The 17,027-nt window shown below is 59.8% G+C and overlaps 1 protein-coding gene across 1 annotated transcript; it reads right to left on the bottom strand.

Moving 5' to 3' along the window:
• Positions 1-2,135: 2,135 nt before the first annotated feature.
• TBX2 (T-box transcription factor 2) lies at positions 2,136-11,550 on the bottom strand. Its single transcript, XM_033091265.1, has 7 exons — positions 10,838-11,550; positions 9,463-9,730; positions 8,341-8,487; positions 7,074-7,150; positions 6,805-6,968; positions 5,690-6,327; positions 2,136-3,510 (listed from the first exon to the last, which is right to left on the bottom strand). Exons 1-7 carry the CDS (start codon positions 11,230-11,232, stop codon positions 3,058-3,060), a joined length of 2,142 nt encoding a protein of 713 aa, XP_032947156.1. The 5' UTR covers positions 11,233-11,550; the 3' UTR covers positions 2,136-3,057.
• Positions 11,551-17,027: the final 5,477 nt, after the last annotated feature.

Genomic DNA, 17,027 nt, shown 5'->3' with positions numbered 1-17,027 from the left:
GTCCCAAAGCATAGGGCTCCGCAGAGACACACCAGGTCACCAACAAGCCTCAGCGATCCCTCAGTCCCCATCACTCCCAAACATGCCTTCCACACACGTCCGCGAGCACTGGCGATTTTGTCGTCTAGGGCCCCCAGTGCTAGGCCCTGAAGGGTTAAGGAGGCCTTGGGGTACTGGAGCGGTGGGACGCGGGAGCCTGGGCTAATTGGCGACCCCGGGAACAATAAGGGCTTGTAGGCCGGTGGCTTAATTGGGCCAGGGAGTGGCCTGGCCTTTGTCTGAGACAAGGCCCCACCGCCGGCCGCGCGGTTCCCGCTGCCGAACTCAGGCTCGCAGCTGGGACCCGGCGGAGCGCTAGGAGGGTGACTCCCGGAGGGGACGTGCGCAGCAGGAGGCAGGGGGACAGAGGGGAGGGTCGACTCTCCTAACTGCTCTCGGGACCCGGGGACTCTCGACGCCCTAGGTATCACTCCACCCCACCAGGGTGCTCCTGCGACGACTAGTCAAGAATTCGGCTGCAATGAGGCCGTCCTGCCCTATCTGTGCGGCGAGCGACCCTCCTCCGGTTCCCCCCTGTGCCCGCTGCTCTTCCCGCCGCACCAGTTTGGTGCTGCCCCCTGGTGTCAGCCGCGGGTTCGGTTGACTGCTGTGAACCCGCAGCCTTTTCCCAACTCCCTTTCCTAGACGTGCTGACAGTGAGAAAATGGAAGAGAACGCGCTCTTGCTCTTCGAATATTAGAGGCGTTTTTAGCCCAAAGCAACCTCGAATAAATATACTGTCTACGGGGAATTATATTTGAGCTGAGAAAGGGGCCTCTTTGCTCTGCCCGGTTCTTGGACTGCCGCTTCTCTGTCCTGCCCGCCGGAAGGTCAGAAGCAGGGAAGGTAGAGCCCACCCTTTGGGGGCTGAAACAGTCGTCTGCGCCCTCACACTCGTTCGCTGGCCGAGGCCCTCGCCGAATTCAGAGTGGCCAGGGGCTAGCTCCCTCCCTGGAAGAAGTGGACATGGTTTTCTTTCCTTGAAAATGTGTCGGCCCACGAAGGTGTCCTGGGCGCTTGGAGGCCCGGATACTGTCCATTCCACCTTCACCCTTCCTCCATCTCACCATCCCTGGGGTCTCTAGTGAGTTGGGAACCAGTGCCCACCGAGCCCGATGGTGGTGGGCGCACTGCTCAGCCAGAGAGTCACGGATCCCCAAGGCTTAAAGAAGAGAAAACTGGGAAGAAGGTGGGGGGCTCAGTGACGGAGAGGCCTACCAGTGGGTTGAAGGAGTGACCGGCTGTCTCCCACCCCTTCCCACTGCTAGGATTTGAGACTGCAGACATCTCTTGGCTGGGTGAAGAGGAGAGAAGATGCTGCCCTGGCCAGCTCACAGGATGGGGGCTGGAGGCAGCTGTCCTTGCAGGAGTGGGCCCTGGGGAAGGACTGGCCTAATGGAGACTGACAGTGGGACTCCCAGAGAGATCCCCAGCAGAACCTATTAGTATACAGAGGGGAAACTCCTGTTGACCCACACACCACACTCTCGAGAGATTTAGATGAGTTACACAGGAGAACTTTCAGGCCAGACTTTGCCACTCTAGTCAACAGTCCTGACACGAAGAAAATGTTTCTTTTTGAGGCTCAGGAGGCAGAGCTATGGAAACGGATTCTAGGGTCTGTGGTATTTGGGGGACCACGGCCATACCCCTCCTCGGAAGGGAGAGGGAGCAGGGATCACCCATCTTACTAGCCCCACCTACCCAGAGGCGCTAAAAGGGGATGCGTTTCCGCTAGGGTGTCCCAGAAAGAAAGCCGGGAGTCCTACAAGTGGCTGGAGCTGCGGACAGAGGTAAGTGGCCAGCAGAGGGAGCCCGGCCCCCGGTCTGGGACACGGCCGGCGCTGAGAGCGCAGGGGGCTCGAGGGGCCCAAGGCGGCTCCGCGCCTTCTTAGCCCAGCCCTCGCCTTAGCGGCCCTCGCCGGCGCCGCCCGGCCTCGCAGCTCGGCCCGCTGTCGTAGCCCCACTGCCGCCCCGGGGATGCAGCGGCGGCCGAGTGAGGGGCGCCCAACCTTTTCTCCCCGCCTCCAGTCCCTCCTTGCGCGTTTGCTGCGCCCCAGCCCCGCGCGGCCCACAGAGCGCACAGCGCCGTTCACTTCGCATTGTAGCGTTTTATTGTTTTCTCTCGTTTTTTGTCGTTTCGTCTCGCTCCGGAGCGAAAAGTGAAAACCTGAGGTGGAGCCCGCGGGCCAGACGAGCAAAGCCCGGGCTGAGGGGCCGAGGGGCTGGCGGGGTGGGAGCTCCTCCCGAGGTCGGGGCCTTCTCCTGCAGCCAAGGAATCCCCGCCCCCAGCCCTGTACAATATAGATGCTCATGTAAAATGAAAAAATTTAAATGCTATGAGTTAATCTCTAAATATTATGTACACAGCCATGTACACCTTTGAATAAATTAATACCAATTTGCATATTCTGGGAATCTTAAAGCTTATTTACACAAATTACCATTTATTTCATAAATATCTTTTTTCCCTGGGGACTCAAGGCAGAAGTGCCACTCCCTCCGCTGACCCAGGGGGGAAGAAGTGGGAGGACTAAAAGGACAGATCCCTCCCAGTTAAGTCTACACTGACTTCAATCTTCACTGACCCGAGCATCCCTCATCCCAGATTCTCAAGCGGTCTGGGCAGTAGGCTAGAGGCTCTGGGGCTCCCTCCGAAGCTCCCACCCCTGACTCCTGCACCTCCTGGCTCACGAAGAGACCGCTGGCCTGGCCGGGGATGAGGCCTCCCCACAGAGCTGGAGGACCCGAAGAGGCCCCCGGACGATGACACCTTGACACTGGAGCAGATCTGGACTGAGTCCAGTGTCTCCAAAGCGACTGAGTTTCCGGATTACTTGTGAGGCCCAGGAAAGTGTCCCAGGTCTCACTGGCTGGTCGGGGCTCTATTCCGGCTGCTTCAGCTCGCTTTTACTCCTTTATTTAAATAAATACCCATTCTGTGCTGTACAGGTCCCAAGCAGCAGGGGCAGGCAGCCCAGGAGGCCTGCGTGGCAGCGGAGCAGCTGGGCAGCCCCCTCACTTGGGTGACTCTCTGCCTGGGGAGAGGGCTCGCTGGCTCTCCAGCCCACTCACCAGTCTCTGGATGTTCTGCAGTTCACTGGCCGCCTCTTTGGCTGAGCCGCTGGGCGACAGGGCACCACGGGGCGGGGCCCCCACTTTACGGAGAGCCAGCTCGGGCAGAGGACTGGGCTCCCGGCTATTGCCTCCTGCAGCCTTGGAACCCTCCGCCACCAGGCCAGTGGTGAGGAGGCTAGTGCTAGGTGGGATGGTGACCGGGATCTGGTAGGGGCTGAAACGCAGGCGGGGCCGGGCACTGCTCAGAAAGGGACTCCTGGAGAGGGAGCCGGCAGCGGCGGCGGCTGCAGCCGCAGCACTGGTGGCTGGCAAAGCGGAGGCGGCTGCCGCAGCGGCTGCCATGTAGGTGTAGGGGTAGGGGAAGAGGCCTCCGAAGGTGGGCATTGGGATTCCCTGGAAGAAACAGAACAAGACAAAGGTTAGACATCCTGCCTGAGGTGTTCCTGAGGATGAACTGGGTGCTGGGAGTGGTGCTACAAGTGGCAATCTTTGCCGTTTTAGGAATACAAGACCAGAGTTCATATAACTATAACCCCAAGCAACACAGTATACCTATGGCCAAACCCGGTTAGGAGGGGAGCTCACATCTGGTTGACACAAAGCCCTGAAGCCATCAAGCTCTATGCCAGTATGAGTAAGGGGAAGAACATTTCAGATGGCTGAACTAGCATGGGCAAAGGCCTAGAGGGAGGCAACAGGGCAGGTGTAGGACCAGGTGGCAAGCAGGCGGCTTTGGCTATCTTTGGAGCTTCTGCTCACTTACAACAGTCCTCCCCAGCCCTTCTATCTGCAGGTGCCCCCAAAGTGCCAAGGAAGCACAGGTAGAGGGAGGAGCTTCGTAAATTCCCCCTCTATCTGCTCACCTGCTCAGAGGTCTCCTGCCTGGGCCAGGAGAAGGGCACAGATGCCAATCAATTTACAAACTGGCCTGAATACTCTACAAAGAACTCCCGGTGGCACCTCAGTGGCAGCTGAGGAAGGAATGCAGTCTTTGCCTGTGAAGAGCACAGTAGCCAGGAAACCCTGGATAAACATCGCCTAAGTCCATGAGGCCAGACTTTTGGATTATCTGACCTTTGAAATAATGGCTCACTCCCCACAGTATGTGGGTATGGGGAGGACAGCAAGGAGCTGACTATGCTGGGCTGCTAGGGAGACTCAGGCCTGGCTCAGGCAGAGAGAAAGAAAGAAGTAGCTTAGTCAGAAATGAGAAAATATCCTTCCTAGAAGGTCAAGCCCTACTGGGCATTCAGACCTGGCATCTCAAGTCGGGAGGAGGGAGGCGTCAGATCTCCCAGGGTTTGGCTCTACCTGATGGCCAGGGGCGGGCTACCCTGGCTTGGGAACTTCACCACTAGCAGTATACCCAGTGATGCCTCCTGAGTTCTGGGTACTCTCACCCTGGCCTTGCATCTGTTGACCAGACTACGTCTAGAAGCCGTGACTTCCCCATGACCTCTGTGATGCCCGTGCTTATCACCAGAATTTGTCTGGGGAGGAGGCATTCACATATACACAGAATCAAGGGTGCAGATGCAACCTCCAGGCCATGAAGTCCATTTCCAGAGGCGTCCGTGCCAGCTCAGAGCTCCAGATATGTGATGTTAGTGCCTGAACACTCGTCCCACCCCCACCCCCACTGAGCTCTGTTTAAAACTCATTTCAGAACCCCTCTCCCACTTAAAAAATATTTGCTTCTGCACCAAAGGAGCCTTCTTAGACCTGAACTCCTATTTTGCTTCCCGTAAGATAAGATCTCAAGGGTTCAATTTGCCAAAAACCTCAGAGGGAAGAAACTGAATGAAGAGATTCCAAATCTTTCCACAGGGAATATTCCACCCAAGCAACCAAAGAGGCCTCTCTCCTCATCGGATCTCCTTATTTTGCTGCTGGCCACGGTTTCATAAACTCTCCTCTGGGAGCTCAGAATTTCAACCTAGGCCTAGGGAACTGAGCCCCTCTTCCCTGACACGTGTGTCCTGGGGGTAGTTAGGAGACCCAAGGTGAAGGAAGGAACCAAGCCCTGTCCTTGATCAGGTCAGAGGACTTCCTGGAGGGCCTGGAAAATGACCCACCCATCTAGAGGTGGGTCATTTTGGTGGTCACTTGTCCAGAAAATACTGCAAAATGTCCTACTCCCTTTGTCCAGCCACCTTGGTGTTTCAGGGATTGACAGTGAGGGTCTTTGTTCCCAAGAAAAATGTCCTGAGGCCAGGCAAGTGGACTTCACAAAAACCAGGGGCAGCCTCAGTCTGTCAGAGCAGGAAGAATTTAATGGGTGACTCACTCTATGCTATGGTTATGGGGAAGGAAACAGGCCCAGAGAGATTCAGGGACTAGCCCAAGGTCACACAGGCGTCAGAAGCAACGCCCTGGCCAGACCCTGAACCTGTAGTCTTAGTCTCCCTGAACTTAAATGTCAAAGAGAATGTTCATCGGGTCTCTCTAGGTCTGAGTTTTTGCCTGATAGACTATCGGATCTCCTATGGCACCCTTAAGCCCTGTGCCCACCTCAGCCACCCACATCGCTCCTCCTCCCTCCATCGTGCTGCCACCAGAACACAGGTCTTACCTGAGATGCCAGCATGTGCTGGGAGAGGTGGAACGGGAAGGGTGCGGCGGAGCTTGCCGCACTGGCCGTGGGGCCCAGCCCACCTGCGTCCAGCCCGCTGGCGGTCCCCGGCCCACCACCTCCGCCATTGCCGCCGCCGCCCGCCACCGAAGCCAGCAGGTGACCCATGCCCATGGCGGAGAAGGCTCCAGGGCCCATGGCGAACTGTCCCGGGTGCAGAAAGAGCGGCTGGCCAGCCCCCAGCGGCCCGAAGAACTGCTGCCCGTGCAAGTGGCCCGAGAAAGCCAGTCCCGGCAGGTGGCCAGCGCCCAGGGGGGATGCACTGTCTGTCTGCACCACCAGCGGTGCCAGGTTGGGCTCCTTGCCCTCGCTGGTCTCCTTGCGCCCCTCGTCCTTCCGCCTGGCTTCGGTGCGCTCCTTTTCTAGGCTCCGCAGGCCAAACGGGCCCTCCCCGCCGCTGTCGGCCGGCTCCTTGCCCCTCTCCGGGCTGCGCCGCTCCCGGGCGCGCTCAGGTTCGGTCAAGCGAGGGGGACTGCTGCCGTCCAGGGCCGGGCTGCGACCTAGCGCCGGCCCCGCTCGCTCCTCGTTCAGCCTCTCGGGCTCTGGGTCGCTGTCGGCAGCGCACGACTTCTCCTCGGCTGCGGGGAGAGAGGACGCGTGGAGTTACAGGGGCCCGGGAAGAGACAGACTGCGAAGGCTCTCCCAGTGTCAGGGCCAGGTCCGAGAGACTTGGAAAGGCCTGCTGTCGGGGAGGCCAAGTCGGAGGCTTCTAGATCCTCGTCGGGCAAGGGGCAGTGGCAGGTCACCTAATCCAAGACCCCTTGTTTACAATGGGAGAAATTGAACCCTGTAGAGTTTCCTTTATTGCCACAGAGTCACACAGTGCCAGGGACCTAGCTCGGAGTCCAGCAGGATCTTCTGGCTACCAGGGACCGCCCTTCCTACGGGGGAGTCCCGGGTTGGAAGTCCCATCCCAGACACACTGCTGACGCTTCCCCCAGGCCTTAAGGTTAGCCTGACGCTGAGCAAAGGAACTAGCCCGGAGTCCTCAGAAGACCCTTCTCTCCCTCCTTCCTGAACCCCTGGTCGGACCGCCCGACCCCCCCACCCCCAACCTCTGGTCCGGTGCTGGCGCAGAGGACTAGGCGCTGCCCCCGGGGAGGGTGGCGGTTCCCGCGCGGGAGGAGGGTCGCAAGATGAGGCGTCCGACTCGGCGCCGTCGCGCTCGGGCTTGCAGTGCTCTTCGTACAAGCGCAGAGAGGGCAGCGTCAGTTGCTTCCTGGGGGTGAGCGGAGGGAGAGAGAGCAGGTCAGAGGGGAGCGCACCCATTCCACGTCCTGCTCCCTTAGACACCCGCCGCTCGGCGGTTTGGCGCACCCCTCACCTTTTCTCCCGCCTGCCGTTCCCGGTGTCCCGGAAGCCCTTGGCAAACGGGTTGTTGTCTATCTTCAGCTGCGTGATCTGCAGGGACCGAGGGGGCGGCGCCAGGTCAGGATGCTGTTCATCCAGCCTGGCCTGAGCCACCCCGAGGTAAGCCGCTGCCTGCCCAGAGGAGAGCCTCGGAGTGTCTACTTGGTACCCGCCCGCCTGGGATGGGCGAACCAAGCTCAAAGGCGAGGAGAAGCCGGAGGGCTGGCCTTGTGGAAAGCGATAGCGTCTCTTCTCCAAAATCTTTATTCGAAGCAGAATCGCTCAGCTTGCAAACACAGGCCCAAAGCTGAGCGGAGAGTCGAAATCTGCCCAAGCATGCACACAGGCCCAGGCGGTCACTCAAGTTAAACAAACCCGGCACCTGAGCAGGCACGCACAGACAGCAGAGCACACGCAGGTCCGTAGACACACGAAAGACAAATCACACTTACGGGCCCGTGCACACGCAAAACAAGTGCCCACAGAACAAACGAATAAATACGCCTCCACACGTATCCAGGGCGCCCCAAATGGTGCACCAAACGGTGTACCTGCGCATACACATCGGTTCACACACAAAAAAACTTCACGGGAGAATCGTACACACGGGCACAGGCCTAGTGGGGGCGGTGCTTTGCCCCTCTAAAGAGAGGGTGTAGAAAGGCAGCAGACAGAAAAAAAAACCTTTGGCTTGATGGAAAAGTCTCTAAGCACCTCCCAAGAGGTCCGGGGCCTGGACTGGCCCAGAAGGAGCCAGTGGGAGCTGTGTCACCTGCCCCGACCTTTGGCTCCCCCGGGAGAGTGAAAACTGGGCCCTGGGTTCCTAGCGTGGGGTTCCTAGAGTCGGGAGAGCCTGGGCAGATTGCCTCGGGCGCCCTCTCTTCATTTAAATTCCCATCCCTAAGCCAAGAAATAAACGAATAAAATGTAAAAATGTCAGCGCGGGCCCGGAATCTCTACTAATTGCTAAGTAAACATCCCCACCCTAACGAGCTCCCAGATGTTGCGCGCCCCCGCGAGCGGGTGTGTTCGTGTCGCGCACTTGGGAGGGAGCCTGGGAGATTTCGGTGCGTGCTTCGCTTACAGATGAGAGACGTGGTGCTTGGGAGTGGGCTGTGAGGGCGCGGGGTGGGTGGGTGGGTGGCTGGGGGGACTGCAGGCAGGTGTGAGAGGAAGGTTGGAGCCTGCACGTGTGTGGAGGCGTCGGTGCAGGGGCTGGGCCCGCTGCCCGCCCAGCGCACCTTGTCGTTCTGGTAGGCAGTGACCGCGATGAAGTCGGTCTCGGGGAACACGTAGGTGCGGAAGGTGCTGTAGGGCAGCTTCAGGATGTCGTTGGCTCGCACGATGTGGAAGCGCGGTTGGTACTTGTGCATGGAGTTCAGGATGGTCTGCGGGGAGGGCGCGCGGGTCAGCCGGCAGCCCCCAGCCTTTGACCCGAGCATTTCCACTCTCTCGGGACCCGACTTCTTTCCATCTGTCTCTGCCATAGTTCTGCCTTCCCTAATTCCCAACCCTGTGCTATTTTTCTCCTGTCTTCCCTGCTCTTTTTTTCACCTATAATTCTTTTTCTTCTATTTTTTCTCTCAATTTTCTTTATCGCAATCTCTCTCTTTCCATTTGAAAAACATTTACCCCAGTTGAAAACAGAAATAAAACAAAATAAACCCCCTACAATTCCACTCTTAACTTCTCTTCCTGGGCTAATTGCTAAGCTCCTAGTAACCCCACGAAGATAAGATTGGGACCTTCAGGGGTTCACTGACTGCCCTACCACAGAATGGGCAGTCCTTTTTGCCCCATGAACCCCCCTCCCGTTCTCTGGGGCTCAGAAGGAAACCAAGAGTACCCCCCAAATTCCCTCATCCTGGTCAGTCATACGCCTGTGGGACGAGAGAATGTATTCTCAGAGAAGGTGTGGAGGGTGCTGATTTAATTTTCAAATCTCATAGTTTGGGAAGAGGGGTGGGGACAGGGGTCTTGGGGAAGGGTAAGAACAAGCCGAGGTAGTGGGTAGATTCTCCAAGCTCAGCACCTAAGGATCAGTGGCTGCACAATGGAGTTCCAGGGGCACCTGCCTCCCACTGGATGCTAGGAAAGGTTTTTCAAATGCCTGACCCAAGCCGAGATTGTGAGCTGCCTGAAACTTACCAGCCGGGACCCGCCATTCCCCAGGCTTGCAGAACAGAGCCCTCTGGGCCCAGGCCCAGCAGGCATAGGCCACAGGGCAGTGACCTGGGTAGGGGCACTCTGGGGGTTCATCCAGCACTCCCCTATGGGGAATCCTCCTGCCTCACTCTCCCACCGGGGGTTGCAGCGCCAGGTGCGCGACTCCCAGTCCCATCCCCAGGCCCAGCAGCACTCACGAAGCCGTGCTTGTCGGAGATGTTGTTGGTCAGCTTCAGCTTGTGGAAGGCCACCGGCTTGGCCATCCACTGCTCTCCGGTGGCCGGGCTGTCGGGGTGGATGTACATGCGTTTGGGCATCTCTGGGTCAGCCTTGCCAGCCACCATCCAGCGTGAGTTATGGAATTTATACCGGCAATCATCAGCAGCCACAATGTCCATCAGCAGGATGTATTTGGCCTTCTTGTCCAGGCCGCTGACTCGCACCTTGAAGGGAGGAAACATCCGCCTGCAAGAAGGGAAAGGGGAAGGCGCCATGGGACCCAGCTCTATGTCGGAGGACACCTTTCTTCCAACACACACCACTGCCTGGAGCTTCCGCATTTGTTTCCCTGTTGTCACTGTTTTGCCCTCTTTTTACTTCCTGGGAGACCCAATCTGTGGTTGTTACTCCTGGGAAATCCCATTTCTGCCTGTCAGACCCTCTCTTATCATAAGGCTTCCGATTGGCCCTATGCTCGGATCTGGTGACCCCTTTTCACCCTCATCTGAGATGAAAGCCCATGTCCAGGAGAGAAATCAAAACCCTCTAGAAATACACTGGCTTCTCTCGAATCTCCTCGAAATTCGCGTGGGGGATTTACCCACTTGGGCATGAAGCTCCCAGAAATAAATTCAGAGGATGTTTGGGGAACTGGGTTACAGTGCTGGAGGAGGACGCTGACCCAGAAGTTCGGGTGAAGAGGGTGAGCCTGAGGCCTGGACTCTCAGTGGCTGAGTCAAAGGGTGGAGGGGTTGGGGGCTGTGGTTTTATAAAAAACCTTCTGGCTTGAAGGCCTGGGGCGGTGTGTGTATTCGGAGCTCCTTGCTCCTAGGCCCGGATGAGGCTCCTGGCCGGGTCAAGCTGTAGCTGGGCCCGCTCCGCGCTCGCTTCCAGGAACGGAGCAGCCGGCGGGAACCAGCGGGCCAGCCTGGGTCTAGCAGGGTGCGAGTCCCATTCTGGGCTCCCGGGTCGGAGAAGTGTCCGGGATAGACTGCGTCTCCCCTGAGCAACAAGCCAGACCGGGAGATAGGAAAGCAAGGCCGCGAGGCTAAGAAGTTGCAGCAGAGACCTCGGAGACCAGGCGGGGCCTCCTCGCCTTTGGGACTAAGACTGGTTGGAACTATTCTTTAAGAGCATATTTTCGTTTTGCTCCATTCGGGAGATTTTGATGTTTTAATTTTTTTTAAAAAATCGCTCGGTGCCAGATTTGAAAAGTCATTTGGTTGTCTGTGGGAGCTAAGCGTGCTTCCGGGCCGGAACCGGGAGCCGCGAGCCGCGGGCTCAGCGCTGGTGGTGCTGTCGGGTCCCGCAACCCGCCCGCCAGCGAGCCCTCCGGCCAGCCGACCGTCCTACCTCCCGGACTTCGTGATGACCATCTCGGTGCCCAGCTTGTGGAACTGGTCCCACAGCTCCTTGGCCTCCAGCGTCACTTTGGGGTCGTCCTCCACCTCGTCCTCCGGCTCCAGGCTCTTAAGAGAGCGCAGATGCGCGGCGGGCGGGTGCGGGCCGAGTGCCGAGACGTGCAGCCCCGCCTCGGCCGCCGCGGCCGCTGCCGCTGCCGCGGCCGCCGCCCCCGCCAGGCCCGGGTCCGGCAGCGGCTTGGCCAACGCGCCGGGCGGCAGTGCAAGCGCCGGGAAGAAGGAGGGCTGCGCCGCCGCCAGGAAGGCGGACATGGGGAAGTCGGCCGGCCGTGGCGCGTGGAACGGATGGTAAGCCATGGCGCTGGCCGCCAGCGCCGGCTCTCTCATCGGGACATCCGGCCCAGGCGCCCGGGGGCCGGGGCCGGGGGCGCGCGGCTCGGACCCCCGGCCCGGGCGGCAGCGCGCGCGGAGGAAGGGCGACCCGGGTGGCAAGCGCAGCGGCAGCTCCTCCCGGCTCCCCGTCCGGCTCAAGGCGAGGGGCGCCGGGCTCTGAGCGCGGGGGTGGCGGGGGCTCTGCGCGGGGCTGGGCTGGGCTGGCCCGCTCCGGCGCCGGGGACCACGCGCGACTGGTTAGATCTTGTCGTGATCTCTGGAAAACTGTGACTATCTCACATGTCCTGCCCTGCTCGGATCCCCTGCGCTAACGAGCCAGGCCCCCCTTGATTGCTGATTTTACGCTTTTTGGACCAATTGTGGGTCTCCGGGGGCGGGGTTTTGACAGCTCCGGCCAAGCTCTGGCCGGGAGGGGGGGCCGGGGAGAAGGTGTCGGAAGCCTCAGCAGTAAGAAAACATGTCAACAGAATAAAATATTAACCAATGACGGGCCAGCGGGCCTTGAGACCCCTCCCCCTGCCCCGGCCCCCACCTCGCGCCCGCTCCTGAGGCTGCCTGTGCTGGGTTGGGAAAACGCCGCCGGCCGACACTACCCGCCGAAAGGGCCTGAGGCAGGGGGCGCCCGGGTCCCAGGGCCCCGGGGAAGGACCCCAGCCGCACGACGGCCCCTAGTGCAAAGCATTGACACGGCCCCGAGAGGAGAGGGGGCGCCCTCCTTCTCCCGCGCCCGGCAGCCTGGCCGCTCTGGCCCGCGCCCCAGCTTGGCCTTCGACCCCGCTCCCGGCCTCAGCGCCGCCCGGGGCTCCTGCACTCCGGAGGGAGGCTGCGGGCGCTGGAAAGAGTGGCCGGTGGGCGGGCGAATCGGGAGGCGCGGGCGGCGGAGGTCCCCGAGCGGAACCCAGGTGGCGGGAGCTGGTGAGTGGAGCGGTGGCAGAGCCCTGGTGGGCCGGCGTGGGCGGGAGTTGGTAAGCGGCCTTGCACTCGGGAAACGCGGAGACCCCCTAACCCGCGCATTCCCTCACAGGAAGACTCAGGAGGAACCTGGAGTTTCGGGCAAGTTCTGGACTCAGCCCAATGTCGGTCTGCGTCCCGACACAGCCCTGAGCCCTCGGATGGCCAGGAGAGCGAATCCCCTTGGCTAGGAAGGGAGGGTACCGTCCACTGAGCACAGGGCGGCACCATGCGGGCGGATCCCGGTCCCCAGATTCTTGATCTGCAACCCAACGAATTTTCGCCGCATCCGGTACCGGAGACACAAGTCTCCCTCATCCTAGACACCGGCATCCTCTCTCCACTTTGTGCCACTTTCCTAGAGTTTCCGACTCCCGCAAGCGCACATCTCCCAAGTTTAATAGTGCCAAGTGAAGAAGAATTTGGGGGTCGGAATGTCGGTGCGCACCTGTGGTTGAAACCCCCCACCCACTCTTCCCCACTCTTCATAGTCTTCGTTCTCCAGCAGCCCCAGTATCCCGCCTCCCGTAGTGTGTGTGTGTGTGTGTGTGTGTTGCGCCCAGTGTTGTGGTGCCCTGTGCTCCGCGGGGGCGGCAACTTAAGGCGTGCTCCCAGAAAGTGAAGCGGCCACACACCTGCTTCGAATCGGGCTCGTGCGCCAACACTCAGATTGCTTGCTGGCGGTGGCGTTCCGAAGGACAAGACGGACCACGCGCTAGACACGGGTGACACTCCTGTCCGCAAAACCAGTACAAGTGCGGGTGAGTTTGACCGGCGCGGGCCTTGTGCCCGCGTGGTGGGAGCGTATAGCCTACATCCAACAGTGACCCAAGGCAACCTTGCCCATCGCTGCGCACATCCAGTCTCAGGGCATCTTGTCGCTGCATATTCGGACCTGGCATGTAAAGCCTGATCGCCCGGGGCAGTTCGGGACCGAGGGAGCGGTTTGGCCTCCGCGACCTTATTTCTATTTTTTCGATCCTGCTGCGGCGCTCTTGTAACTCCCCTACCCAACGCTCAAATGGGCGCCGCCCCCACAGGGTTTTTCTTCACGACCTTGCTCTTGGCTGGCTTGCTCCTCATTTAGTGCTTCCTGTCTAGAACGAATCTTCAGCTCCGCGCTGTGCAGTCTACGCAGCCGGGGTAGGATCCGTTGCAGCTTTGCACAGGCAAAGTCCTGCTGGCTCCGTCTTAGGCAGGATGTGGCCCCTGGGGAGGGACGTGTGTGGACAGGTTTGCGCAGTCGGAGAGGTGACCAGATACTAGCTAGGGCAGCGTTCCTCAGCTGAGAATCGGGGGACGGGCCTGGAAATCCATGAATACATTTGCAAAGTCGTGTGTGTACACGTACATTCGTATTTGTAAGAATGTGTGTACACTTAAGTGTGTGCAATTTGGACATTTTCCTAGGGAAGGTCCGTAGCAGGTCCAGGGATTCAAGGCCCAGAAAATGTGATACATGCTGGCCTGGATTGTTTGGTCAAGAAACAGGGTGGCAACGGTGCAGCGGCTGCATTTGGGGACCACAAACCCACCTGGCCACAGGAACTGGGCTACGAACCTGCCCTCCGCGGGCCACAAGCTCTTTCTAGCCCGGGTCCCCACCGTCTGTCCTGTCCCATCGTTCGGCAACCAACCTGAGGTCCTCCTACAGCCACTCTCAAGATTCTGAATCTACCCCCCACCCCCACCCCCCAGCCAAACTCTCCAGGCAGGAATATCCTTGACTCATCGAAAACCCGCGCAGGGAAGGCCCAGGCAACCCCGGAGCGGCGCGGCGAGACGCCTAGCTCCTGCTCGGCCCCTCCCCCACCTGGGTCTATCCCTCTTCCCCTTCTCGGGAATAGGCGCCTCTGGGGGGTCCGCGGGGCTGAGAGTGCGTGTCTCTTTAAGAGGCCCCGGGGGGCGCCTTGCGAGCGGCCCAGGGCTGGAGGGGGAGGGCACGGGCGGGGGCAGCTGGCGCCAGGCGGCTGAGGCTCCACAACAAAGCTCCGGCCCCTGTCACTTCGCATCGGCCCGACCCAGCAGACGGGCGGGGGACGCGCACTCAGCGGCCCCTCCCTCTCCCAGGCCCTCCTGGACCGTGGCGTCCGGCGGGCGCGGGCCTCCCGGCCCCCGGTCCATTGCACGCGCTCAGTATGTTCCGCGCTTCCCGCAATAGGGAAATCCGGCACGGACACGGGCCGAGTGGTGCGGCGGACCGGAGCCTGGCTGGGCTGCCGGTCGGTCTTTGGCCCCATACCTTTTGCGGGGTCAAGGGCCATTGCTGGGACCTTCCCCGGTTGGCCCCTGCCGGTGTCTTTTGGTCTGTGTGACTGAGCGTGGATCTGCGTGAGCCTGCTTGGATGGTTTGGGGATGTATGGTCGAGGGGCAGTGGGGACGTGCGTCCGGGGTGCAGGCATGAGATTGGTACTAAGTGCACAGTCCTATATGAGTGTGCCTGGACTAAGCTTAGTGTGACGTGTGTGGCCCTATACACGTGAGCAGCAGTGGAGGGTGCCACTGGGCACGTCCGTCCGGGTCTTGGCGTGGTGTGTGTGTGTATGTGTGTGTGTGGGGAGTGGGGGGACGGAAAGACAGTTGCTTCCCATTCCTGGCTTCCCTGCCGGACCCGCGCCTCCCGGAGCCCTGGCGCCAGCCAGCCAGCCCCGTTTAGCAGCCGAGCCCGGCTCCCCCGCGGTCCCTGGTCTGGCTGGGGTGGGGGCCGCGGCCTCGATGACCCCGGCCCGCAGCGGCCCGGCATGTCCCGTCCAGTTAGACAAATTACGGCTGACAGTCGCGTAGTCTCTCTGGAGTCGCCGCCCGCCCGTCGCCTCCCTCCCAACCCAATTACCCCTTGCAGGGTAGGGCCAAGTGGCTGGGTTGGGGTGGGGAGGCGCAGGAGGCGCGACCTTTTTCTGGCCTCTTTGTGCCCCGGCCTTGCGCCGGGATGGGCGGCGGGACCACTTCTGGTTAGGTCCGGGTTAGTGCCTGGACAGCCAAGGCCTGTGTGGCCCAGTCCCCAGTCGTCTAGGCTGATGTGAAGGCGAGGCCCCTGCCTGGCCGCTCTGGCTCGGGACAGACCTGGCCGTCGAGGGGCATTGCTCTGAACCTGCGTCAGCAACCGAGGACGAGTCCCTGCCGGACTTTGGAAGACTTCCCTAAGGGGACCCCGTAATCCTGGGAGCTCCAGACTATTCGCTGCTCTGGAGACGAGGTCCGTGGGTCGCAGTTGTCCGGTTGGGACCTGGGGGTCAGCAAAACTGAGGTGCACATCTGTAAACCTGCGTATGCGTGGACGTGCACATGTGTGAAATAATGGGTGTGGATGTCTGGGACAGCGGCAGAATGAGCAGACCGCTGCCGTGCAGCTTGAGAGCGGCGACAAAACGCAGGAAGGACCCCCTAGGACCAGCCCACCTGCGAGAAAGGGCGGAGCTGGCCTGCACAGTGCGCTCCGCAGACTCTTGATTCGCTTTCGGAAACGCTTTCGCAGGGAGCGGGGCCGGGATTCCCTGGAGCAGCTTCGCGGGCAGCGCACTACAACCCGGATCCAACTGCGCCGCACCCGCCCTCCCTCTTCCGGCGGTAAAGCTACCTGGCCTTTCCGATCAGCCTCTGGGCCTCGTACCCACCTTTTGCCCTTTTGCCCTGCAGCTTCCTCGTTGCCCGCTTCAGCCTTGTGGCTCCTATCCGCCGGGCGTGTTTCCCTCCCCCTCCTATACAGATGAGGACCCTGAAACCCTGAAGGGCAGTAATTTACCCGAGGCCACACAGCTACCAGTGGCAGAGCTGAGGTGGGACCCGGACACCTTAGAAGAGAGCAAGGCCAAATCCACTCCTTAGAAGGTGCTGATGTCATTGCTGTCCGGCCAGCTACCTCTGTTCTTACAGCAAGGCAACACTGAGACTCTAAGTCCCCACCCTCAGACTGGCCTCTTGCTTTGAATACAAGACATATAAGATGCTCTCTCCCTTTGCTCCTAGAGTTTCCAGCTTTAGGTCTGAAGGAGGGGGCTGCTTTCCCAGTTACAGAGGGACAAGAGAGCAGCTTCAATATCAGTCAGGGAAAGGAACTGGAAGCTCTTAGGGGGTGGGGGTGAGTGGATTCTTGGACTGTGAGGGGGCACAGGAATGGGAGGTTAGTGCAGAATCGGCTGTCTAAGGGAACCAGCCAGGGCATGAGGCAGCAAGGAGCAGACAGGCGTCAGCAGATTAGCTGTGTGACTTCGCCACTGTGGGCATGGCCCTGGCCTTTTCTGGGGCTTAGGCTTCTCTGCAAAATGAGGACCGAACAGTACTCTCTTAGGTACCTTCTAGTTAAGAGATTCTCTGATCTTTGAAAATCAGAAAAATCAGCACTGAGAAACCATTTCCAATCCCAGACTGGCAGCTGCCTGCTCTGGCCTCTGCTTGCTTCCAGAGGAGCTGCCACTAGTGTTTGTGCATCTGAATTTGCCTTGGGACCACTCGGTCCTTTCTCAGATCAATCCCAGAGCTACCATCCCAGCTCCTATCAGCCTCCTCGCAGACCATGAAGATATTTTTTCCTTTATCAAATTGAGAGAAAGTCCATAGTTAATTTGCCTGTTGAGCAGGTAGTGCTATGAGAATCAGGGAGGTCTCATGGCTATCTCAAGGTCACAGGGTCAGGCCACAATTAGATGCATGTTCTGATGGCTTCCTAAGTGATGCAATCTTTGAGGTCTGCTGGGGGTGAGGAAGAGATTGCCCTGGGTGTTATCTCTAGAGGGTAGGAGACTGGCTGTTCCAGGGCCACTGGGTAGTAAGGTCCCCACCTTGGGGCCCAGCTCTCACTTCCAGCTGATTACAGGCTGTGGCAGGGTCCATAACTGCC

This window comes from Rhinolophus ferrumequinum, chromosome 21, assembly GCF_004115265.2.
Source record: "Rhinolophus ferrumequinum isolate MPI-CBG mRhiFer1 chromosome 21, mRhiFer1_v1.p, whole genome shotgun sequence".
In the NCBI taxonomy this organism is placed as follows: domain Eukaryota; kingdom Metazoa; phylum Chordata; class Mammalia; order Chiroptera; family Rhinolophidae; genus Rhinolophus; species Rhinolophus ferrumequinum.
The sequence above is the reverse complement of the archived record's forward strand: the minus strand, read 5'-3'. Positions and strand labels throughout refer to the sequence as shown.